The 25,661-nt window shown below is 38.2% G+C and overlaps 1 protein-coding gene across 1 annotated transcript in view; it reads right to left on the reverse strand.

Moving 5' to 3' along the window:
* Positions 1-2,383: 2,383 nt before the first annotated feature.
* Positions 2,384-25,661, reverse strand: part of b3glcta (beta 3-glucosyltransferase a) — a 58,458-nt gene continuing 35,180 nt past the window's right edge. The window contains exons 4-15 of the mRNA XM_034097203.2: positions 25,144-25,253; positions 21,059-21,135; positions 20,268-20,379; positions 19,141-19,277; positions 18,949-19,012; positions 17,808-17,939; positions 14,884-14,953; positions 12,263-12,376; positions 5,260-5,359; positions 4,669-4,788; positions 3,659-3,803; positions 2,384-2,640 (exon numbers count right to left, since the gene is read on the reverse strand). Of these exons, the coding sequence (XP_033953094.1) occupies positions 2,473-2,640; positions 3,659-3,803; positions 4,669-4,788; positions 5,260-5,359; positions 12,263-12,376; positions 14,884-14,953; positions 17,808-17,939; positions 18,949-19,012; positions 19,141-19,277; positions 20,268-20,379; positions 21,059-21,135; positions 25,144-25,253 (1,349 nt within the window). The 3' untranslated portion in view covers positions 2,384-2,472. The remainder of the gene's footprint in view (positions 2,641-3,658; positions 3,804-4,668; positions 4,789-5,259; positions 5,360-12,262; positions 12,377-14,883; positions 14,954-17,807; positions 17,940-18,948; positions 19,013-19,140; positions 19,278-20,267; positions 20,380-21,058; positions 21,136-25,143; positions 25,254-25,661) is intronic.

Genomic DNA, 25,661 nt, shown 5'->3' on the forward strand with positions numbered 1-25,661 from the left:
AGCTAATGTTAGCTAGCTGACATTAACGTTACACATTGCACTCATATTACTCACCAAAACCTTGTAAAGCCGGTCCCGCTGCTCTTACAGAACCGACTAACTCCCCTTTCGTGTATGTACAGCTCTCAACGTGTCCAGACTTGTAGTGATGTTCACCTCGTTTTATACTTTTATTCTCATTCTGAAAGAAACAGGTGAAATTTGCTAACGTGACGGCCGTCTTTGTGATGGTGACGCGTATTGTGCGAGACCAAGAGACCTGTAGTTCACTCAGCGGTTTCACACAAAAAAATGTGTAACTTCACAGTTTTACGACACATTTTATTTTTTTAACTTGCAAAATATTCTTTTAAATTGACAAACATCATATGTGTTATTCGTGGCACAATTCAAACGGGATCAAAAGATAACCTTTCTCTCTCCATTGACTTCAATGTATAATTTTACACTTCCGGGGTCCCATGGAGGCTCCCGGAAAGGGAGGGACTTCGCCTCTCTATAGACACCATTTCCTGAAGTAATCTTCGTAATAACTAGCAAACTAAAGATCATGTACATCCAATGTACACATAATCTGAAATATCAACTCATATTTCTCCCATCAAATGACATCAAAACGCATTTTAATGGCCAAAGTAACTTTAAATAGGCATTTTACACCGAGAATAAAACGAAGTTCGGCCATGTTTTTTTTTTCTGCAGGGAGAAATGTGAAGATCACGTGACGCCAGCCATTGGAATGAATGGTGAAAAAAAACGTAGGGATCTTACAATTTCAGAGGCGTTTTTGTAGAAATACTACGTCCTAGGTTGTGGACCAACGTAGTTATTACACGTTTTTTTGTGAGACTGGGTTGGATGAGCAGAGGCAGCGGGAAGGGGCGTGGTGGTGCAGCAGGTCTGTGAGGTAGGGGGGGGCCTGATTGTTGAGGGCAATTAAAAAATTACTTCTCATGAACTCGAGCTGGCCTTCTGTGCCATTAGGACAGTGTACATTTAGCACCACATTACTAACAGAGGGACATTTTCTGTATTACAGTAGGTCTTCCATGGACTGACAGTAATGGCAATTTCAGATTTTCATTAGCGCAGTGTAATTAATCTGAAGCAATTCATAGAAATCAGGTCTTTCTAATGCTTTCGCCACCATGAAGCAGCAGCCGGCTCCATTTCTTTCTGAATGAAGTATTACAGCTGCAAATTATTCTTTTAGCATGGCAAACAGCCAGGAGGAAGGTTTCATTCTTCAACTGAGGCTCAAGGTCTATAAACGACCATTAATGGTCAGCAAATCAATGGGTCTGCCAATTCATTTTTTTTATGAGACAAATCATTCTGTGAGAAAAAAGGTCCTTATGAAAAATGGGTATAGACGTTGATAAAACTAATTTCTACCTCAATCTGCAGGATATCAGCTTATATATTACAAGAAAGTATGTCTATGAAATTCATGCTCCTTTTTAGTTCCTGCAATTGGGTTCAAAGAGAGCATTGAGAAACAGATGGTCTTGGAGTAGTTGTTTCCATGCTGAACAACGGCAACATGACAACGTTTTCATTGGTCCCTCTTCTTTAGAGAAGACCAGGAAATGAGGGATACACGGATCGTGTTCAAATCAATAGGCATGCAATGACTCTAAATAATAGTAAGTAAAAACAAAAGTAATGTAAAGTTAAGACTCTTATCTGCCAAAGCAGCAGTTGGACCCTTTTAATAATGGAGTAATTCTAAACCTTCAGTTTACTTTAGAGCTTTAATGCCTTAAACTGCCAACACAGCATGTGTTTTACTGTCTTAGTCTTAGCCTCAATTAACCTTTAACATAAATTATAAATAACTTCTGGTAATATAATTTAGTTTATATCAGTTAATTACTGGTTTAAACTAAATCATATTTTAAGCCTCGAATGAAAACGAACGCACACAGTTCTGAAGTATTTATACTTTTATGTCAAAATAGAGCACATTGTACAGCATTAGTGATTTTTTTTTTAAAGACAGTATCTCCCAGAGAAGATCTCTGTAGGGTTGAGATTATTCATAGGATATAAATATACACATATTGTGCATATTTCCAAAATAACATGCAACTCAGTCATGAAGACACTCACAGATTTCGTCATGGACACACTCACATGGTCCCTCTTAATAACACTTCAACATTAAACACACACACACACACACACACACACACACACACACACACACACACACACACACACACACACACACACACACACACACACACACACACACACACACACACACACACACACACACACACACACACACACACACACACACACACACACACACACACACACACACACACACCACACACACACACACACACACACACACACACACACACACACACACACACACACACACACACACACACACACACACACACACACACACACACACACACACACACACACACACACACACACACACAATGCTTAACATGTTTATAACTCTGTCTTAGTGCTTTTATCGAGTCCCTCTGCAGCTTTTGTCCTCAAGTCATCCTTCAGCCATTTGTTGAAAACAGCAATGGGGTCGATGTTCCAGTGTTTATGGAAGGAGATGGGCACCTGGTGAGCTAAGAAGTCTCTAGCGTAGTCCTCTGGGCGTGCCTGGAAGGTAAGATTAAGTACAGTAATTTATATCTGGAAGCAGCGACAAGAGACTGTGTGCAAGTGCTGCAGGCAACAAGAATGAAGGCATGAAAGAGTGTGTGGAAACAGATAGTGCATACTGAAAACTGAGCAACTGGAACCATTGTTAATTTTATCATCTGATTCATTGACAGAGTAACCAGTCATTTTGGGTTAAATCAATATGTTGCTGATTTCACTCATCTCTGCTAATCGAGACAGTGAGTGGTATTGATGTATTTTGGTTGACACAACTCTCACTCTGCTGTCTGTGTTGAACAAATACAACTTTTTCACAGAAGGCAGGTTGACATTTCACAGTAAGAAAGTTATTAAATGAACAATGGCTGAATTCCATTTCGATTCTTCAGTTTTGTTATTGTGCATGCTGGCTCACTGTCACAACCTACTGAGATACTTGCATAGAGCTCTTGTTAATGTATTGTTATGTATAATAAATACACACATGCTTTTCCTAGTATGACAATCTGACTTCCGACTTGACAAAATGGATGCTCATTCAGATCCATTGTAACTGTAATTAGACTCTTATATATAATTTATATAGTGCCTAAATGTCATTGCAAAATATCTTTAACCTTTAAAAAAACAATTCTGCAGAAATCAATGAGATGTCCAATGATGTGGATAGTTGCAAGTTATACACATGCAAGTCATCCCATGAGCCCCATGTGGCGTGAATGTGACATGATACTGCCTCACATATTTATTCTGTTCGCTCTCAGAAATTCCTGATATCCTTAACTCATAAGTACTGAGATTTAAGCGCATCGTGAACAAAAAAAACCTGTGGGGGTGTGCAATGCCTTTGATATCAGAAATTGTCCAGTTGTGTTTTTTAAAAACCTTTTCCAGTATATTTTTGCTAAAGAAATATTGTGATGAATTTTCATTCCAAAAAAAGAGGGGAAAAAAACTCAGTATGACCACCTTACGTACAAATACACAGAATGTATTGAAAGGTTGTGAACACTACCTGGTGGAAAAGAGCACTGTGTGTGACAGGAAGTCCAATGGCATTGAGGCACATTCCAAGCACCATGTCATCCGGCGCATCATTGCTGTAGCACTTACAGCCGCTGTTCAGGAGCTGGACCACAGCCTCCCTGCTGAACACCATACTGCAGCCACACAAAGAGGGACATCAGAGAGAGCAGATACACAACGCAGTTACATTCAGACAATTTAACTGAGCTGTAAATAATCAGGTTAGAGGTATTGTTAGAAATGACCAGAAAATAATAAGCATGTCTTTCAACTGTCATCTTAAGCTTATGTTATTCAGTCGGTAAGAGGGCGGCAGCGTAGTGAGCACAACTGAAAAACAAGCCGTGAGGGAGATGTGGCTCTGCACAACAAGGATGCGACATCTCTTTGAAAAGAGATGCAATTATATATGAAGAAACAAATCTCGAGCTGCCAAAATAAAAAGTGCTCATTGCCACTCAAAACAGTTATTAGAAGATATCACTTTTGAGAAAAACTGGCAGTTGAAGGGCTGTTAAGTGTCACGGCGAGTGAAGTAACCCTGAATAGAGTTTATCACACTGCTCACTCAAATCGACTGATTTATCTGTTGGAGAGCTTTGCTCCAGCACTGACAGCTGAAATATAACTTCTACTTATTGTCCACTTGTTATAAGAAAATAAGTATCTTTTAGAATTTGTATTTGTGTACAGTAGGTTTTCTTGCAGTAACCAACAGTTTGTATACTGTAGTGTGAGGATAAAGTAATGACTCCCTCTCTTGTCTTATAAACTGACCGTTTGTTTACTGCATTTTGTGGTGATTTATTCCACATTTCTATTGAGTATATTTACTGTAAGGCAGCCTGCAAACCACACGGAGCAGCACAGCTTTAAACTGAATTTAAATGATGTATCTGTAAATAACATATTACAGGTTTTCCATTACATATTTTATAGTCTCCGTTGCATCTGTATCTTTCATCATTATTCCCTGGGCGTCTGAGCTATGAAACTCACCCTCCACCTCCCGTGATGTAGCTGTAGCCCCCTTGGCTCAGGCCGTAGCCGTACCTCTCCCCCAGACACACGGGTTCAGATGGGTCGTAACAGCTCAGCAAGACCTGCAGTCTGGAGAGGCTACAGGAAGCAAAGATCAGACTCATCATACACTCATGATCATTATACACACACGTCTCTGCAGGTACACACATATGAAACTGTCCATTTAGTAGCTGAAATGACTGCCCTCCCTCAGGAACTATAACACGTCCAGAGGCTTCCACATGAAGGGGCAACCTTACGGATATAAGTGAAGCCGGCTGGACTGGAATTTATGCTCTGAGCTTTTCAGATGTTCAACAGGATGGTAATATTTCTAGAACTAATTTCCCCCTAAATGACTTCATTTCCAGCGTTTCTCTCTTTCGATGTGCAAGCCTTTTCATGGCTGTGTGAGCAGAATCTGTTATAAAATGTATGAATACATGTCACTCAAACGTCGAAGAAGAATGAAAGCATGACATTTAAAGAACGAGACACTGTGTCCCAGTCGGAAAAAAGGGAAGAAACGCCGGTTTTAAAACCCATTTCTGAAACATGAAAAAATACCTGATAAGTGTGTCGTCGTCAACAACAAGGAGCCACTTGGTGTTTGGGACAGAGCTGGTCAGAAATCTTTGAAGGATTGCAAATGTCTTCCCACAGTGGCCTGCAAACAGAGACATGCTATCAATATACTGGCCTGTACGACCTCATCACGCATTGACCATGTGCTCTATGCTGGAATACAAAGATAAATGACCTTTGCGGTAAGAGAAACACACTTTGCATAAGCAGGCATTTACATCCACAGACATGACTGCATACACAAAACCCACACACACAAATCATTTGAAAGGGAGTTAAGCTTACAAAGAGTCACAATTAATTCCTCTGTTTAGTTTAAAGAGTGAATCAATTTTTCAGCATGAATTCCTAATGCGGGAATCCAGCCTGGGTAGTGTTGATATTGTGCTCTTACTGATAAGCTAAATAATCCTTATAATTAGTCTGTTTTAAAACAATATACAAAATATAGCAACATTTTGTTAGAGGACACAAGTTATCTTAATATGAGCCTTTTAGGGACAAGTGGGACTACTGTATCCAAGCCTAACAAGGAGGAGAACAGCACCATACAGTTTGAACAAGTGGTATTCTACTCGAGGACCTCTCAAAAGCATTCAGGGCTTTACAGTAGGCGGACACTTCAGTGATCAAAGAAGAGTCACACATTCAGCTTTGTAAGATGCCTATTGTACAGCATTAAAGGAAGTCTTCCCAATGCAAGGACACGCTGTCTCGAGCTTAGTGTGCAGGTAGAAAGCTGGTGCCTATAATCTTGCATCCCGAAGATATAATGATATGGTATGTTTGGTATGATGGACCTAGAAGATCATATTTTTAGTATGCTGTATGTGACATGCCTGCCATGTGGAACAAAATGTTCTGCCAACTCCTGGAAATAAAAAAAGTGATGTGATAGTAGACAACAAATATAAGGAACCCAAAGAAATATAGTCATCAAATACCTGTATGCCATCAGGACTCAGAGCTGAAACATGAAAATCCCGTGTGGCAAGCATCACAAAGAATACTGAGGTCTTACTGTTTTATTTATAAGGCTCCCACAGTGTTATTTTTTCCTGGAATCTGAATATAGAATAAGTAAGGACACCTTGAACTGCTGACAGGAATAAAATCCAAAAATGCAGTTTCAAAGGCAGATCTCCAGACAAGCATGGTAATCTTATTTCTAGTTGGAGGAGGTTAGTGAGTGACATTCAGGGCATTGGCAGCAGGTTCCATGTTCATGCATCTTCTATAATTTGAATGTCACCTCGAAAAAGAGACCCTACCACATGAACTTGACTATGAATAGTTTGAGTATTTACTTGATAAAGTTTGACTTCCAATTTCAAGGTCTTGCATCACCTTCCCACTCACTTGACTATCAACAACTTGTTACCTCTGTGGAGATTACCTTTCAATTTTCAATACTGTATTTTACTGAAAGGCTTTTCAGCTTTTAACATACTTCCTTATGATCACAGTTTGCAGCAACATTACCAAAATACTTTAGAATGGTGTGAAAGCTTCTTTTTAAAAAGGCAACCACGATAATGGGTTTTATAGTTTAAGTATAGCCTTTAGGTCATTTTTCTTGATGTAATGTATAATGCATAGTTTCGATCCATCTATCTTGACGAAATGGAAGGATAAGAACAAAAATAAAGAAAAGATTGTATGTCCTGACTTTGAATTAATTCTAGTCTGATAATGGATCCAACATTGTTTGGGTATTTGGGACAGATGCTTATGTTTGACCTCTATCGTATATCATTTGATACAGGCTTATCTGATTAACACAGTTGCCTGGGGCTTACATTATATCTCCATGTGACCGACTGCAATGCATATCTTTTCTTAAAGACGCAGTGTGATACTTGTTTTCATGTTGCTGTTCAATCAAAAGTCAGTCGTCTTATAGTCTCCTTTTCTTTATCAAATCAAATCAAATTTTATTTGTAGAGCACATTTAAAAACGATTTTGGTCGAGCCAAAGTACTGTACATGTAATTTAAACATAAAAAAAGACAATAAATCATAACAGATAAAGCAACACATGGAACAGTCAGGAGTCATGACCCCACTCTAACTAGAAGGCCAGAGAGAAGTAGTGTGTCTTCAGTGTGATAGACATCAGACTTCAACCACTGTAAGGAAACCTACTGTTTGTATCTTAGGATATATTTCCATTCTAAGCGCTCTGTCTGATTGACAGTATGCATAGTTACCAAACAGAGGGTAGCTTAAGTATTTGGCAGCTTACCAAACCAGAGAAAACCCCCTGCCTTGATGATGGACAGTGGATTGCTGCCAAACTTCCAAGACGTAATTGTTGTCTCCAAAAAATAAATGCTGGCATGCAGTGCAAGGCAAAATGAAGGGAAAAAAGGCACTTCATCCATGATGATCTATGAGAAAGAATGATCAAACTCTGGCTTCAGAAAATACTGGAATAATTCTGAAGTGTTTTCTGGAGTAAGCCATTAAACTCTTGGCACCGGGAGTAAGGTAGCCTGTCCAGTTATGCAAATGAGCAGGTTTGAGGAGTCAGACAACTTACACTTGATTTTTGTTGACATGGCATTACCAGCTGCTAGCTTGGAAGTATGCAAAATGTGAATGGAGTCATTTCTTGCCTTGACCCTGGTATCTGTCGCACGGAGGGAGAACATCATGAACATAATATACAAATAATGTTCCTTTCCTTAGTGGTAATTAACAGATGACAGTTAATTATCTTTCCGTTATCAACTACAGCTGCAACAATCAGTCAGTTAATAGATAGATTTTTAAAGAAATAATGTAACGGTCACTATACCTCCACCTCGTAAACTGGGAAGATTTGGTGGTTTTCATAGCTATACCATATCATATCATAAAAAACGTAATACCTATAATGTTTTTTGTTTGGGTGTCGGACAGCGATGTTGTACTGGGGCCTATTATAATCAGTAGTGTTTCTGAAATCCAAACTAGACAATATAAACACCATTCAGTATAATGCAAACGTTTACAACATGACCAATCTGAGTCAATAAAATGAAATAAAAACCATATGCTCTTTTAGGTAGAACATTTATTTTAAAACTATACCACATTGAGTTAAAATGTTTCCACCTATGTGTAACCCTAAGTAGTCATTCACTGTATGATACAATCAGTTAGCATGTCATTGTTCTCGTCATGCCAAGTTTGACAGTGGTTTTGATGTTTTAAAATCAAGGTCTTTTAAGTTTTGAAAAAAGAAGAAAGACAAGGCAGGTTTCAGCCAAAATTGTCCCAAGTAAAAACAATAAAAAATAATTGCTGCATTATATGAAGAGCAGCACAGCGGTAGCCTAGCTGATTGTACTGTGACCTTCCTTTTTATTATGCCATTTTAAGTTGTTGTGCCGTTATGAGGAGATGCATCAGGATGCCAGGATGTAGTGGTTGCTGCAATCATGTAACAAAACACATTTGCATTTACCGGGGGCATTTTGTTGTCAGAAAATGACAAAGACTAGGCTGAACAAAATGCAAACCACATCCTCATGCTCTTCACAAACCAACACAATCTAGTCCTAGTGAGACGTTTAATTGGTTTGAAATCAGATTTTAGCTGGGGTGAAAAGCATCTTCAGAAACCTGATCAAACTTTCTTTGTGGCTATTTCTCATTTAAGTTTAAAATCATCTAATGAAAAGACTCCAGCGAGGGTACAGTAGTAACTTTGACAGTTGGTGCAAGAACTATCTGCACTTCAGTGTCAGGAAGGCAAAGTAGATGCTAGAGAATTTGTTACAAAGCAAGAAGCCACTGGGACCTGTCACTATCCCCGACGAAGAGGTGGTGGAGACAAGGCGGCCCTCAAGTACGGGGGTTGCATATCAACAACAAACTGAACGGATAACACAGTAACTTTACGAGATAAGGTCGATTTTCATTCTTGGCGAGTCTCAGCTTTACAGCAGATAAGTCTGCATTTTTAAGAGAGCTGATGTAAGTTTGCATCCTTCCCTGCCTCTATGCAAAGGAGTCCCTTGTTAAAGAGCTGAGCTGCCTGGAGTCAGTAACTGAGGGGAGACTAAACCAGACTCTTTCGAACAACAACCCCTCACCCCTCCTACAGTTTGCTGAAAGCAGCCAATGCATCATCCCATTATGTGGAACATGAGGTCTGAGGTGCTGTTTTGTGCCGACAGCCATCAGACTGTAAAATAATTTCAGCCCAAATGGGTTCTGGCTCAAGGAACCAGGAGGCTGCAGAGAGCTACCACTGTCTTTAAAAACTCCCCTGGATAGCTTTGAGTGGTCTGACACTCCATTACATGTTTTCGTACATGTGTCTGATTATCATAAATTATTCATCTCCAGCATCTCCCTCAGGAGAAGCTTAAGGCTGTTGTTGGGGTTAAGCTTCTCCCGACGTCGGCTCTCAGATCGAGCAGAGTTTTCCCTCCTGAAGAGCCATACCCGCGACACCTAGAGTGGGAACCAGTGGGCTTTGTTGCCAGGTGCATCTTCTCAAGGCAAGGGAACAGTAAACTATTGGTTCTTCTACCTATTTTCAACTTACTTTTGGGTAGATGTAAACAATTCTTCTATACGGTTTCATCAGCTTGTTCCTACAAGATGTTTTTTGTGTGGTGCACCATAACATGAAATCAAAACATCAAAGAGGGATTGTGCATCATTTGACATACTTTTTCAAACTGCAGTTCCAATATTGATGATAACACTAGAGATCTTGTCTAGAATTGTAAATGAGGTTCTCTAAATTTGAAGGAATAGAGATCACTAAAAATCTGTTACCGTTGTGCAGTATTTAACCACATGCATGCACACCATAGACTGTATAAAGCTGCTGACACAGCAGGGTGAAGAACTTGCCTCATTTATTCAAAATCGGGTACATTTCCCATTATTTGGTTGTGTTTAGTGTGCTATGGAATGTAACCGCAGTTAAACTATTGAAAAAATAATGTTTTATTTCTCTTATTCACAACTCGAGCTTTTTTCACCTGGCTGCTCTCTCTCGCTTATTCGTTGAGCAGGGGGAGAATAGACCGACTTTAAATGATCTGTGTTTACAAACAGCCTACTGCTACTAGCATGGCTCTGTCTAAATAAGTTTGATTGCTTATTTTGTATGTACAAAAAAAGTGTATTAATGAAAAGTTGTAATTTTAAATTGTGGTTATGACTCGGTTTCTGGTGTCTACTCTTGTTGCCTGGAAACCAAACGGTGATGGCAAGACCAAGGAAAAAACTGCTCCTGGCCAAGAAATGTTCAAGCACATTACCCCCCCATAAAACCAGTGAGCTTGACAGGTCTTAGGCCGATTGTATAACCTTGACAGGCCAGCTGTTCCCTGTCATTATGCTGTCTAAGTTTAACTGCTTGCTGTTGATTCATATTTTAAAATAGGACGTGTCTCAATCAATCATCTTATTTGTGCCAAGAAAGTATAGAAATGATTTGAAACATTACTAGTCATACAAATTGACCAGTACTTTTTAATAAAATTACACTTGGCCTAGCTACGATGTTAGTAAAGATGGACCCATCAGTTACTCTCGCAAACGTATGAAAATGACAGATTTTCACCAAATCTTAGGGAAAATAATATCTCAAGCAAGCATATCATCGAATACTGACAGTTCTACAGTCTGTTGAAATCAGCAGGAGATGTTGGCCAATCACGTTGTGAGTAAATGTGCCGTTTATATCTCTCAGTTGGCGATAAGCTCCTCACATCCAAAACAAACAGACGGCCCAGACACATTTATCACCTCGGAATTATTCTGAAAACAAATAAAATAATCATGCAATAGTTTAAAAAATATCTCGGTATCATACAGTTAAGGAATCCCAACATAAGTGGGTAAAATCTCCACTTTAGTAATACACATTGTATTTTTCTATGTAGCTCAGCTGACCCTGCAGCATTATCCAAGGCTTGTTTGTGATGTTAAGGCTGAAGGAGTTTAGCATATTTATTTATTTACAAGGGACAGTGCACATTATTCAACATTCAGTTTCCACCTCAATGTAAATATGCCAGGGTTAGCTAATGACCCAATTTATATCTGTAGTAGTATCGATACAATGCCTCAGCAAGCAGTACAGTAAAGCACATAACCACACAATATGATACAACACAATATAATAAAATACAAAAGAATATAACAAAAAGAGCAGATATTTAAAACCAATGAGTATGTAACCATGGTGACATAAGGTTTGCTTTGCTTTAGAGATCTCTTCAGTTTATGTTTAAAGGTTAGGTGATGCTCTTCACTCAACAGGAACATGTTCCAGGACACAGACCACTGGTAGTTGCTCTGGCTTTCCTGCCACTACCATCCTTTCAAATAATATACTGACTCATTGTGGGAGGTTCAAGCCCCTGTTAAACTATAAAGATGAGGCAATCATCTGGAAAGTGTGGAAAAATCATATACAAATTAATGAACTGGACACCTTTGTTGTGTGAGCTAGATGAAAATTAGATCGGTTCACTTGCTGTTTGACTATTTGTCTGCAGCCATAAGAATTGTTGAGTTAAATAACATTACATTTTTGTTGATTGCTTTTGGCAGGATGACTATAAAAGTTGAGTTGCGCTTCAAAAAGTGAACCTTGTTGTTGTTAGTGAATATCTTGTGCAAGACAACAAATTAAATAACCTGCAATTTTGTTATGAAATTAAAAGTTTGGGCTTGTATTGATGTCTTCTCTTGCCTTTGAGTGCAACAAAACAAAAACACAAACATGAAAGTTATTGGCGTTTCAGTGTCTGTTTGTGAAATACCTGATGCGTGGGAGAACATCATAGCATGCATAATGAGGTTGGCTGAATCTATTGCTCGGTATGGAATATGACAACATTTATCCAGATTGAATAAAATAGTGCTGGCAACATTTTAAATCATTAATGGATTCAATTCTAGGATGATACAAAGATATTACGACAACGCCTTGATCTTTTCTTTATTTAACAAATAAAGTGGCACTTACCTCTTTCTGTGTTTGGAACTCCTAAATTAATGGTTGGTATGGCTGGGTCAGCATGGTCACTGTAGTACTCTAAAAAGAAGGCATCCTTTTCCCAGGTCTTCTTTATCACTGGAACTAGAGCAACAGAGACACAAATCAATAGTGTTCACTGTTCACAAAGTTTCACAACAAACATACCTTTGGTTCTGTACTGTGTTCACTTCCCTGAGCAAATAAGCATATTTATTGCAATATATGGTTTCTCTTATGTTTTGGTCTGTTTTATAAAAAGAAATATTATATTAGCAAGGGTTCTAAAGACATAAATCATAAGATTTAAGATTGAAAATAGGCAACAAGTAATTATTTGTAGGACAATGATTCAGTTTGTCATTTGAGGAATTTCAATCAACAGAAAGCCCAAGAAGACCAGCCGTTTTTTTTTCTTCTTGAGTCGAGATTTCCCATAGATTTGATTGGGATCTGACTGATGAGTGCTGCAGGTTTTGTGATGAGTTTCTGGGATGTCGAGCAGAGAGTGTATGCGGGCTGGGAAAGAAAGAAGTCCAGACTGTGTTCATCTCTCATAAATCAACAAAAGTGAATTAGAGTGGCAATGAAAGAATCAAACTGAAAAGTTGGAGTTGGCTGACCTTACCTGCCACTCAGGCTAAGTAAGTCCATTTAGCTCCAACTATCATAATGCTTTTTAATATAAGCGCATTGAAATAAATGAAAACCAAGCTTCAAATGAAAGAATCTCATGCAGATGAGGGTCTGCTGTCCCAATCAATAGGTGTTAGAGTGGTTTAAAAAACAGACAAATTGCATCCTACACATCTTAGAACAAAACCCAACATACGTATGGTGAAACATTAGTAAAAAAGAAAACATTAGTTTAGCTAAATATTATAAGTAAACGCTCATGCCGTTTTGAAAACAAAAGAGATGGGTAAATGTAAATGTACTACTTATTTTAGTGAAACCGTTAGTGAAGTAATAATGGGAAACCTCTGTTTCCTAGTTATTTTTTGTTGCCGTATTAAGGTACCCAATAATTAAACTTAGGTATAAAAGTTGAATCTTTCATATTGCCTCAGTAATATAAATTCTGTGAACTACCGTGAAAAGAAAAAGGAGATATCTCTGGGACCACATCAGATTGTTGACCTTATTTTGTATGAACTGTATTTTATATCTCAGTGACTGCATGTTTCCACGGCCTCGAATCAGTGTGGTATCATTGTTTTTGTATTACTTAATATAATCATTACTGAAGTTTAAAATAGCCTTAACACTTTGTGATAGAGACATTTAAAGGTGGGGTAGGTAAGTTTCAGAAACCGGCTCGAGATACACTTTGTTATATTCCATGGAATGCTCTTAACATCCCGATAGCAATGAATATCTTAAGTGCTTTGACAAAAAATCCATACAAGAATTTCATCTGTAGAAGCCGTAATACTGTAAAAAGTACAACCAATTGGATTGGTTGGCCTACCTGCCTGTCAGCCTTCCATCGGGGCACAAACGTATCTCGTGCCCTCATTGGTCATGTGCGCATTCGTGTGTGTTGGAGGAGGGGCTCTATAAGGAAGTGGCAGATTTTCTCTGGTTGTGTATTTTCAAATTCTAGCGATCTCGAGCCGGTTTCTCAAAGTTACCTACCCCACCTTTAACAGCCTTTTAGGCTGTTGCATTTCCATTTCTTATTGATCTAAGGTTGAAATAGAAATCAAATATCCATTTCCATCTTGTCTGCATTTGAAACGGATAATGGCAGATTGCCAGATGAAATGGTAATTACCGTAGGCTAATTTGTGCAACTACTTTTGAGCGCCACTCTTTGAATGTAGTGCACCATTTTTCTGTTCCCTCTGAAAGGAATCCGCAATTTGATCTATCGACTGAACCTGCTACATTTTTATCAGGTTATAAGAAGAATCAATGTAGATAAGTTATTGACATTGTGACGACCCCTGCTTTACTATCGCCTGTTGTGTGTTTATGGCCCTTTAATGTTCTCCCTTTGTCTGTGTCAGCGTTGATTGAGGACACCTGGCTGCCGTTACCAGACGAGTAAAAGGCCTGACCCAGAGTCTCGATCTGTTTTGGGAGAGCAGCTACTTCGTTTATGCTTCTGTTTTACCTTTACATTAGTTTTGGCATTCAAACACCTCGCACGACACCACGTTCACACACACCCACATCTACACTACTGATCTTACTGATTAACACATCACATTGGGGTAGCTTTGTGTTAACGTTGGGTTATTGTAATACATATATTTTCTTATATCTTGTCCTTTCCACGCTTATGTTATGGCCAAGAGCCAGGCCGTGACACCATCAGAGCTTGCAAATAAACAGCTTAACAGAAGTAGTAGATTTTTTAAACATCTGCAGGATTGTCGGAGGATTTTCCAGTGTCGAGAAGTGCATGCAATTATGAACTTCAAGGTTTAAACTAAATAGGCCTACTTTCAAATCCTTTCAGACGTAATCGTATAATAATTAAAGTTTAATTATGGTGTCACAGGTGAAGCGAATCCATTAAGTGAAACAACAGGTCAAAAGCATGAGCCATTTAAAGGTAAATTGTGTATCTTTGGCAGATTCTGTGAGCACGGAGTGTGACTTACCTCTTTCACTGTGAAACTTCCTACACGTTTTCACAGCAACAAATATATCTTCTTTATTTACAGGCTCCCCCTTTGATGAAAATAGGAGACACAAATCAGAGAGATTCCTCACATGAACATCACACATACTCTACATCACATATCAAGACAGTATCTATTTTATATTCAGCCAAATTGTTAAAATGTATTTTTTTAGGCAATAATAAGTGTCAAAGTATCAGTGGGAGACCGAGTTGATATCTTCAAAGGGAAATTAGAATTTGAGTTTTCCGTAAATGGTCTGAGGTCATTTGGCTGTCTGATTCTCTTCAGCTCTCCCTCTGAAACAAAAGACAAACAGCTGATAAACTGCAGCTAATGTAAAAAATGCAAGACTTTATGCTGAATTAGGTGTGAAATGTAATAGCCCTGGAGATGAAAAAAGGAGCAACATGGGAGCCTGGGAAATATGATACATTAAATGAAAGGGATTATAAAACTGAAAATGTAACATCTCTGATCCCTTCCTTATTACTTACAGTCAAACATGGAAGAGCCTGCATTACTTCTTTCTTAATAAAAGCTCAAACACTCACACAAAGACACACTCAATTCTCAGACAAAATGCATTACAAATGTATGCTACATTAAAGATGTCATCAGCTGCTGCACAAACCATCACATCTCCAAGAACATTTGTAGACACGATGTGAAGTACACTTCTGATAAAGCTCGAGCATAGAAAAGTAATCTGAAAGTTTAAATGATAATGTACAACAATCTGCAGCTAATGACTATTTTCACTTTAGTCATTATCTACTGTTTGGAAACAATAGCTTACTTACACATGGAGTAGCTACAGAGCACCATTAGCTTTTATCTGGAGTCCAATATTCACTCGCTTTAGTTCCTTTTTCTTTTTTTCTGGCTCTTTAGCTGATTCCATGCTCTGCTACATTCACCACATAATAGTCAACAACCCAGTCCGTCTTCTTTTTTTTTTTTACATAATTGTCACATAGAAAGGCAATGCTTTGTTGATACAAGACCCCAACAACCTTAAGAAGGCGATAATGCATTTCTATTATGAGCTTTACTTCTCTTTTGATCAACAACAAAGCACATGTGATGATTGTCGTACTTTGCCTCCTTGAATCTGCCTCTAGAAGCTCTTCACACTTATGCTGAAGTGGCCCCTGCTTCGCTATTTGTCTTCTGAATGTTTAAAAAACAATAGCAGATTACTTTTATGTCCAATCTTGTTGTGTGTGATCCAAATTCCTCCCTGAATACTTATTAAACTTGTGACCTTAATGTTTCTCCGCTGGCTGCTCAAATATTGCCCTCTGGTCTGGTTACATCAATGCAGTTTTATATATAGTGATTTAAATGTACGTTAATATAATCTTGTTATAACTAATTGGATTACAACAAACATTAAATCAGTCTTTTGACCACATAATGCACATCCAGTAAGTGGCTTGAATCCCATATGAAGAGCATTGGATTGTTAAATTGTGAAAGAGGGCAGGGTTGACAACATCTGACATCCCAAATTCGACTCGCCTCACCAACTGTCAACAAAGCTCTCATGAAGTTATTGATTATTCCAGGGTGCTTGCAATTGCCACCTGAAGAATGGTCACGTCTTCTCAGCTCACAAACTAAATGTTCTCTCAGCAAACAATGTACTAACAATATATACCATGTGGAAAGAACATTTTTGTGAATCAACAAGGTCAGAATTATAATATCCTATAACATGGAACATTTTTTGCGATAAACGGAAGTGCACCGGCAATATTGATTAAAGTAGACTTACATATTTTTCTACATGACACTGTAAGTACCGACCTTACTTACTGTGTGGGCCAATAATGATATATTTTCACTAGCTGGCTCCCACTCAGATGCAACGCGACATGAAGTACGGCCTCAAGATACTGCCAATTAGTAGTATTATTATCATCATCATTCTACAGTAAGAAACGACCTGACCCTAGACTTTTTTTTTGCACATGCAACTCACTGTTATATCATTTCTCTGTATTATATAGTTTGAAGGAACCTACATATAAGATACATTTCTAAAGATCATTGCTATTTCTGTAGTAACGTTTCTAATACACTTAAAAAGACGATCCTATTCAACGACTAATTCAAGTGCAGTGTAGCACCAGTTTCTGTCAGTATCGCTATTGGTTGTTTCATTTAAATAACACTTCTCCTAAAAAAATTATATTTTTACAAAGAGACAACCAGGAATAAATGATCCCTTAGATGCTTATTTATATTCACCACTTAACATTTTCTCATGTAACAACAATCTGATGACTATGTGTGAACAAGGGCCAACAAGAGAGATAAAGAGGATAAAGGAGAAGAAGAATGTTAGAGTTAATTAGTCATCAGCTTACATCGCAGATTTGCATGTGAATTTCCACTTGCTTGGACAAGACAATGAAAGGATGAAGCCAGAAGGCAAGCCAAAAATGTGTTTTAAATACTTTTAATGTTAGAATAAGACATCAATCAGAATTGGAGATGGCTACCATTGACCACATTATGAAATGAAATTAAAAATGAGGTCGTAACTCTAGAAAATGAGAGGACACAAACGGATGTTGCTAAGCAACGGAGGTGTATGTCTTTTTTGGTGGATTACTAAATCTAATTTAATAAGCAAACTTCCTGTCTTTTTAGGTTAATGCACAATGTTCTACTGAATGGAGAATAAAGGCAGTTACGTTGAAGGCTGCGCTGTGAAATATTGGTGCTGTTTCCATGTTACCGTGGGCACAAAAAGGCAGAATATCGTACATCATCAGAGAACCGCCAGCATATCACAGTGAAGTGCCCTCGGTTTTATGTTTAATTTTGTTCTTTTACCATTCCCAGGGAATTGAGGACAACCTAATTGAAGTGCACACAGAGCCTGTACTCACACACAGAGGAGGCGCGGTGCTCAGAGACGTGGCGCAGTGCTGGGTCTGGGGAGAGCCCTCCGGCTCCGTGCACAGCTCAGGAACACCAGTGAGATGTGGACCGTTGCCATTGTCCCAGATATACAAGGCAACCTGTAATCAACAAAGATATTTTTTTTCAAATGTTAAAGCTGAAGACAAGATGCAATATAACAGAAATGAATCCTTTATTATTAAAAATGTACTGAAGACACGTGGAATGCTTCACTCTTCTTTTATAGTAAACAACAATTTTGCTCTCACATCAAATGTAACATTTAAGATAGCTTTCAAAAGACAGACCAAAAGGGAGAATTTGAGAGCTGTTGAATATCACAGTACCTCTTTCTGATGAAGAGCAAAGTGAAATCTAGGATATAGTGGAACTATTCTACAGGGGACGACGCAGCAGTACAGTAAAATAGTATGTAATGAAGACAGTGGCATCAGTGCTGTCTGAATAAGGAACAGTCTCACAGAATAGGAACTACAGAAACTAAAAACTGATGTTTTGCCGATTCACAGCCTGCAGCTAATCTACTGACAGTGAACTGGAATGACATTGAGGAGGATATTTGTCTGTATTTGACATTCACAAGTCATCTTATTATGTACTGAGGTTGCAGTTGCATGTTTGTGATGTGCATTTCAAGACCCATTAATCTGCAAAAGCACCATTTTATAATATGTCCATTGATTTCATTTGAAAACTCAGCATCCTTTAAAAAGCATACATATAAAGAATATACGGTATTGTAATTGGATCTGGGACTGAGATCATGCCATCTCTTCCTGAACAACCTTTTAACCGACTGAGCCCGATAAGTCCAGCGCTGCGTTTACTCAAAGAAATCCCTAGGTGCCTACCCGACTGAATTTCAGTGATAAAAATAAGTACCTCAATGCTGCACCATGACAATTCTCCAAAGTAATGAGATTTCACTTCAAGGTTAGATGGATTTCATGCCTTGCTCTTTTTGTGTAAATACATTATAGTAGGTTGGCACTGGCTCAAGTGTGAGAAATGAGAAATGTGTGAGGATATGGCTAAAAACCAGCAGTCTCATCTTCACTCCAGCAGACACAACAGGTCTATGACCGTGTAAAGTGCACGTTATCTCACCTCATGTTTCAGGTCAATGGTGAAGTCAGATTTAAGTGGTTCATTTCTCACTTTGTCTGCGAGCCTAAAATAACAAATCACAGATTTATGGTTGATATATGACAAATACAAAACTCCACAACAAATATTACTGCAATGATAACGTAACGACTCAATTTCACAGATACAAACAGATTTACTACCCGTACTCACCGAACAACAAGGGGGGTGCTTAAGGCCCAAGCAGCAACAAAGTCGGGATATTTAAAGATGGAGGGATTCTCTGCAAACGCGTAGTGATGAATGATAGTCGACTCCTTGTCATACAGGGGCTTACCGAGAAACCACTCCTGATAAATAAGAAGTGAGGGACAGGATGTCAGCATGAGTGCAGGTAACCCGTCTTTCCTGTAAGATGTTACACTTTGTCATTTTATTCTTGTACCTTTAACATATTGAGTTAATTTGAAACTTTTAACAATGCCAGAAAACCTTTGGAAGTATTTGTAGTAACCACGTTTGTCACTGGCTGGGAAGATAATGAGATTTCTTGACATAACAAAGATCTAGACTCTTTTCATAATTGTTGATGCATCTGGGGTAAAAATAATCTTATAGAGAAAAAAACACAACATGTCATTTTTCTTATTGCAGAGTTTGATATGATTACATTCATATGTACAGGATACACGTCTTGTGTTGTCAATCTTCTCAAGTAAGCCTACTTCCCAAAATTGCTTTAAATGTATATGTACTGTAATGAAGTTACAGGAGCTCATGTAGTCATTCTGCAAACCACATTTTGTATTCAACATACTGACGTGGTTGCCAGTAGAGTCATCTAACATCTGACCTTTTTCTCCACATTACATAGTTGTAATAATGAATTACATATGGCTTAAGTACAAATGGCAACAGAAAAATGCCACATTCTCTAACATGTGCCATTTTTGGTCATTTAAAAAAAACTGGATGGAGAAAGCTTTAGCTACGATTGGTTTAGTAAAGATTTTTCATTAGACCCACAGTGTACACTTTTCTGAATGGCAGCATTAATCCAATACGCTATTTATATTCAACCCATATACAAAAATAATTTCATGAGTGGGGACACAGAGCTTAAAAGAGGTCTACAGCAGAGACAGGAGTGAGATGTCTGACGGGTTACAAAGTGAGCAGGCAGAGCTCAGTGCAGGAGCTAAACTGACACTGTGAGGATTGAACCAATGATCAACTAAGCTGGAGCTTTGGTCTCGCTGATGAAATTGGCATAGAGAGACAGAGCAACACAGACAGAAAGAGACAGGAAAGGGGGTTTAGAGGGAATATTTAATACTTACTTTATTCTTGTCAAATTTTGAAAGGACTTGAACCAGCTTAGTCGTCTTCACATTTGTTTCCTCCTCAAGAAATACAATCCAGGAGGAGTTTTTCCCGAAGGAGTTCGATAAGCTGAGACAAAAGAAATTAAAACTAGAGTTAAATAATGAACTAGAAATAAACGGAACATTGCCATGCACACACAAACTCTACAGAACATTGTTTTTTTTATTTCAGTCCATTGTGAGGTAGTTTCTAACTGCAGCTTCTGACCCAGTCAGATCAAGGCAGACACACAGTTTCCCTCGAGGGGAGAGAGGCAACAAAACATCACAAGCACACAGACTTCTTTCAGAGAGGGCGGCTCTGTAATGATTTGGGATGCTTTTGGTGATCTATGTCCTACATCTTTATGACGGAGGAAAAAAACAGACTCCGATGTTATTTCACAGCTTCCCACAACCATTATTGAACATATATTGGATTTTTAGAAGGCCCACACATGTAGATGACTGGAACTAATGTCATTATCATGCTGCTCAGGCCACCAAATGACTGCAGTAATAGGGCTATTGTTGCAGTTATAGAGACATTAGGAATGTTTTTATTATAAGGTGAGGCAATCAATCACAGTTATTGTGTAGATAATAGCTTCCCAGCCATCTGCAGCCCTCCAACGTGGTTCAAAATGTCCTAAAAACCTAAATATAACTTCCTCAATCTCAACTGACAAAGTTTCTGACATTTTTGTCACATTTTTAACCGTTAAATCAACATTTTCATTCGACCTTGAGAGTGCAGGCATACTTACTTGGGCAGCAGAGGAAGGATACTCCAATCTCCCTCGTGATCTGATAAACTATGAAGAAGCAATACCACCGGTGGTTTCTGCACACACAAAAACAGCATAAAGAAAGATAGTGATTTCTGTATTCCTCCAACAAAGTACACAGAATGGGAAAGGCGTGATTTAGAACTGGTTCATCAGCATTGACAAAGGACTGTACTAGTATTTGGATGTTTTAGCCCATACAATTCACACACACTCTGTTAAAGCTAATATTGCAATTGAGGGCCGGTGTTTTAATTTGTATTTCAATATATTTTATTATCACTGTATGGTACTGCACTTTGAGATATCTGCACTGCTTGAACTCACAGCAAAATGCCGTAAAGTTCACCAAAACAGCAACGAGAATTTGTGTTTTCACATGTTCACATACTTTGATGAATGAAAATAAAACCCGGATTGATTTGTTGCCTATGGGTGTGGGCTCTGTCTAGCCGTCTTTCCATTAATTTGGTGAATAATGGTCCGATCAGCTCTCATTACACTCTTATTATCACTTATTTGAAATATCCCTAAAGTTGTCCTGATGGCCGTTATCAGGCATACATTATGTAGTCTGACTTTGGCTTGACTTAGGTTTTGTTTGTTGGAATTGATACAATCGAAAAAGGCGGAATAAATCAAATATTTTCTTTCAAGAAGATAAAGCTTCCAAACACACTTGTATCATTCTTTAAAACCCATATTGCCTTCTGGATTACTGCTTTCACTTGCCAACACTGAGAAGTAAATTGTAAGTAAGATGGAAATATCACTGGAAGCAAGCACGGATATTTCAGGACATGGACAGTGCACATAACCACATCGAAATAGGAGGAATGTTTTTCAGAACACTGCTCTGTAGCGACGACAGAGAGTACGTGTGTGCGAGAGCCAGTGTTTCACACTGCAATGAAAACAAAGCAGCAGAGCGTGAGACCCTGTGGCTCATTGCTGCATGGTCAACTCATCATGCAGGAAGTCAGGGTGAACAGTCTCCTCTCAGCCATTCTGTAGGACAGCACGCACTGTTTGATTTAGGGGATGAATCTGACTCTCTTTATATTTAACTAGTCCCATTAGCATATTAGCCCTCCTCTAATATGAGCTTTATCTTTTAACTAAAGCTGTAATGACACCTACGATGCTTAATTTGACTCCTTGATGTTAGCGCCATCACGGTTGAGATAAAGTATAACTTTATTTTAATTATAATGTTTTCTTCAAATTATAATGCAATCTTAACGATTATGCTTTAACTTTAAAGAGCTATTGGCAATCCAATGATAAAGGAGGATCTCAATATGAGGAGGCGGTGATGTGTGCAATCTGCAGACTGCCACAGATAAGAGCTGTTTCTTGGTTACTTGTAAGAAAAGAAGGGGGTCACTGAACTACACTTTGGGGATGCCAGTGAGGGGCAAGTCTCTAAATGAAGGGATCCATGTTAACATATTTTCATCCCAGTGGCTCCTTAAATGGATACATTGTAAGATTACTCAAGTGATGCATAGGAATGTAATTAGAAACATGGTGTATTTCACTACTGCCGCTATGGGTTTCTGAGTTCAATCTCGTTCTGTTTAATGTCTCTGTGGACATGAGCATCGGCAAAACAACAAACTACTGTGTTAATGTCATGTGAGTTCCTCCCAGAAGGCACAATGTCAGACTGTAGGAACATAGGCTGTGAGTAGCCACATAGAATACACAAGTTCCTGTCCGTGGGAGGCTTTGCGATATCCGCAGATTACACAGTCAGACGAGGATAAAACAGAAGCATTATGCTCAGGGTGAAAAATGCGGAGACAGACGTACTGATAATTCTCGCATTTTCTGTCTCTGAGGTGCTCTGATGAGCCACCATCTTTAATGTATCAATGATGCTGGCCTAACATTCTGATATTTAGCAAAACCAAGTCATCTCTGAATCATTTATGAAGCTTTTTAATCAAGTAGTTTTATATTACAGATATTTTCATCACAATACTGGCCATTCTTTCTTTTGATTTAAAGATATGTGCGAGACATTAAAAAAGGCTTTGTGTGAAGCAAAACATCAAGATAACAAGATACTGTACATCAAGAATGTTTACATCTACAAACTAAAAGCATGCCTTGTATCATTTGACTTTAATCTTTTCCCTTCAGTATCGCACAAACCCTGACTGTTAAAAAGCAGATGTGTGTGTGTTGTGCCTCGGAGGAAGTGGTGGATGGCTGGTTGTTACTTCTTAAAAGTTGTGGGTGGTTATATTTATGATCAATCACAGAGTCTACATTTGTATCTACAGTATACTCTAAATGTTAATAAACGAGAGTTTTTTCCTGATTTGTTTTTCTGTGGAATCCAGTACTAACAGTAAGCCACAATTCAGTTATCACTAGGGCTGGTATCTATATAAGAATTAGGAAGGGAACATTACATCGTAAAAAATTGTGTTCGAAGTCATCTTTTTGTTTTTTTCCCAATCTCATCCTAACCTTTATACAGATTTGGATCCAGATTAAATTACCCTTTTTCTTTTGTTCCACTATTAAAAGTTAAAACTGTTAGATTTTTCAAGGACTATGCAGCCTTGTTGGAGGTATCGCAGGTCTGTGTGCTGATGTATACCTGAGGCTGAAGATTACTCATTTTGATCATAAATCTTTGATTCTTATATCGCTTTGAAAAGCTGTCAAGTTTTTACTGCCGCCTCTTTGAGAAATTGCTGATTAAAACTCTCCCTGGACTTAGTTTGTGTAATTGCATGCAACAGATACTATATAACGCCAGACATCTCTGAGATCATAAATGCAAACACATCATGATGTGTTATTCATAAAGTCTGTTTCTCCTTATGAAATGTGACACCTATTAGTGTAACAGAATCTTCTCATGATAAATCGTATCATCTGGCACAAAGTGATGCCACAATTCATTACAGGAAACATGAAACAATCCTTTCAAACTGTTGCCACATTTAACTTATGTGATTTCAAATATAAGATAACATTTATTTTAGAGCAATATATTTAAAAAGGAGTGGCATATTTAGTATTTTTCAAAACCACAACAACAGCAGTACATATGTGTGTCATTATGACAAATAATATTTTAGATATCTTTTTAGTTTGGCAGAGTCAGTGAAATGTCGGTTAAAGTTTTGAGTCATCCAGAAGTGGAAGACACTGAGATAACAAAAACAAAAAATCAGAGACCACAGAAACATAAACTCATATATGAGATCTAAATTGGTCTCTTGCTACAGGAAACACAGCGAGCAGTTCCTCCATTTAATTTGCTATAATGTCATTAGGGATGCTACATTCAGTATTTAACTAAATTGAATAACTCATGTATTACATCTTGCTCTGAAGAGATTAAATGAACAGAAATAAATTGGCCTTTCGACCTGTAAATATGCACTTTGTCTTCCTTTGACATAATGCTGATGTGCTTACTCATATTTTACAAATTGCATAAAATAATGAGTTATTTTCCTGCAGCATTCTTTGGAATATCTGAATTAAAATCAGGAATTACAATATTAATTTGGATGAACATATGCTTATGGGTAATCATCGCTTATCCTTTAAATATGTCTTCAGATATAGAAGGTTGATTTTTTAGAAGAAACAATTGCATATCTGAATTTCAAAGCCGCACAAATATCTGGATTTTATAAATATATGACATTTTAAGTAAGCACATTATCCGCTGTAGCAAGGAACCGAGGGTGTTGCATATTTCACAGTACCCTTTTACATTTCGGACGTAAGAGCTTTCATATGGAGGGTCCATTAATAATTATTCATACTATCATTAAACATTATTTGGTAATTAAGCAACAGTTTGACACATGACCAACACTTGAAAAGCATTCATTTTTCTATGTTGTGCAATCATGTTTTATTTCTCCCGAATGGATTTTATATAAAAAAAGAAATGGTACAGGTTAAAACTACTCTAATTCAGATGTTACTTTTTATGCTACTGATGGTCATAACCTACATTATGTCTTCTAAAATGTATTCCAAACTAAGAGCATGTGTGCTTGAGTGAAAGGTGTCTTTAATCTTACCTCTTTCAGAGTGTGAGCCTGCTGCAGTAAGTCTGCTCTCAGCCGTTCTGCCTGCCTCACATGGAAGGAGTTGCTCTGACTCTGGATGACGAACACTATCTCCCGCAGGTCTGGAAGAACACACAGGACAAAGCTGAGAGACTGCTCACACACACTGTGAAAAAGGATCATGGCAATCGATGACCTTCTGAGAGCAGGACAAGATAAGAACCGCGGTGTGAATAACTGAGGTGGTTTTGCTAATCTCCATGATTGGCCTGGTGATAATAACCAGCACATCAAGAGCTTAATTGTCTCAGTGAGAGAGTATGTAAATATCACAGCCCAGACTGTGTTACTTAATAAACGATTAGCAGTCAGAAGAGTCTTCCTCTGAGGTGCCTAAAGGTGGACACGGCCCAGCTGTCCACTTCATTCTGAGCTGCATTAATATTAAAACTCAGAATTGTTGCTGCATGGTAAGGCCAAGGTTAACAGGGACCCACTTGCTCAGTTTGAAAAGTGGCTAATGTGGGCTA

Source organism: Pseudochaenichthys georgianus, chromosome 13 (genome assembly GCF_902827115.2).
Source record: "Pseudochaenichthys georgianus chromosome 13, fPseGeo1.2, whole genome shotgun sequence".
Classification (NCBI taxonomy): Eukaryota; Metazoa; Chordata; class Actinopteri; order Perciformes; family Channichthyidae; genus Pseudochaenichthys; species Pseudochaenichthys georgianus.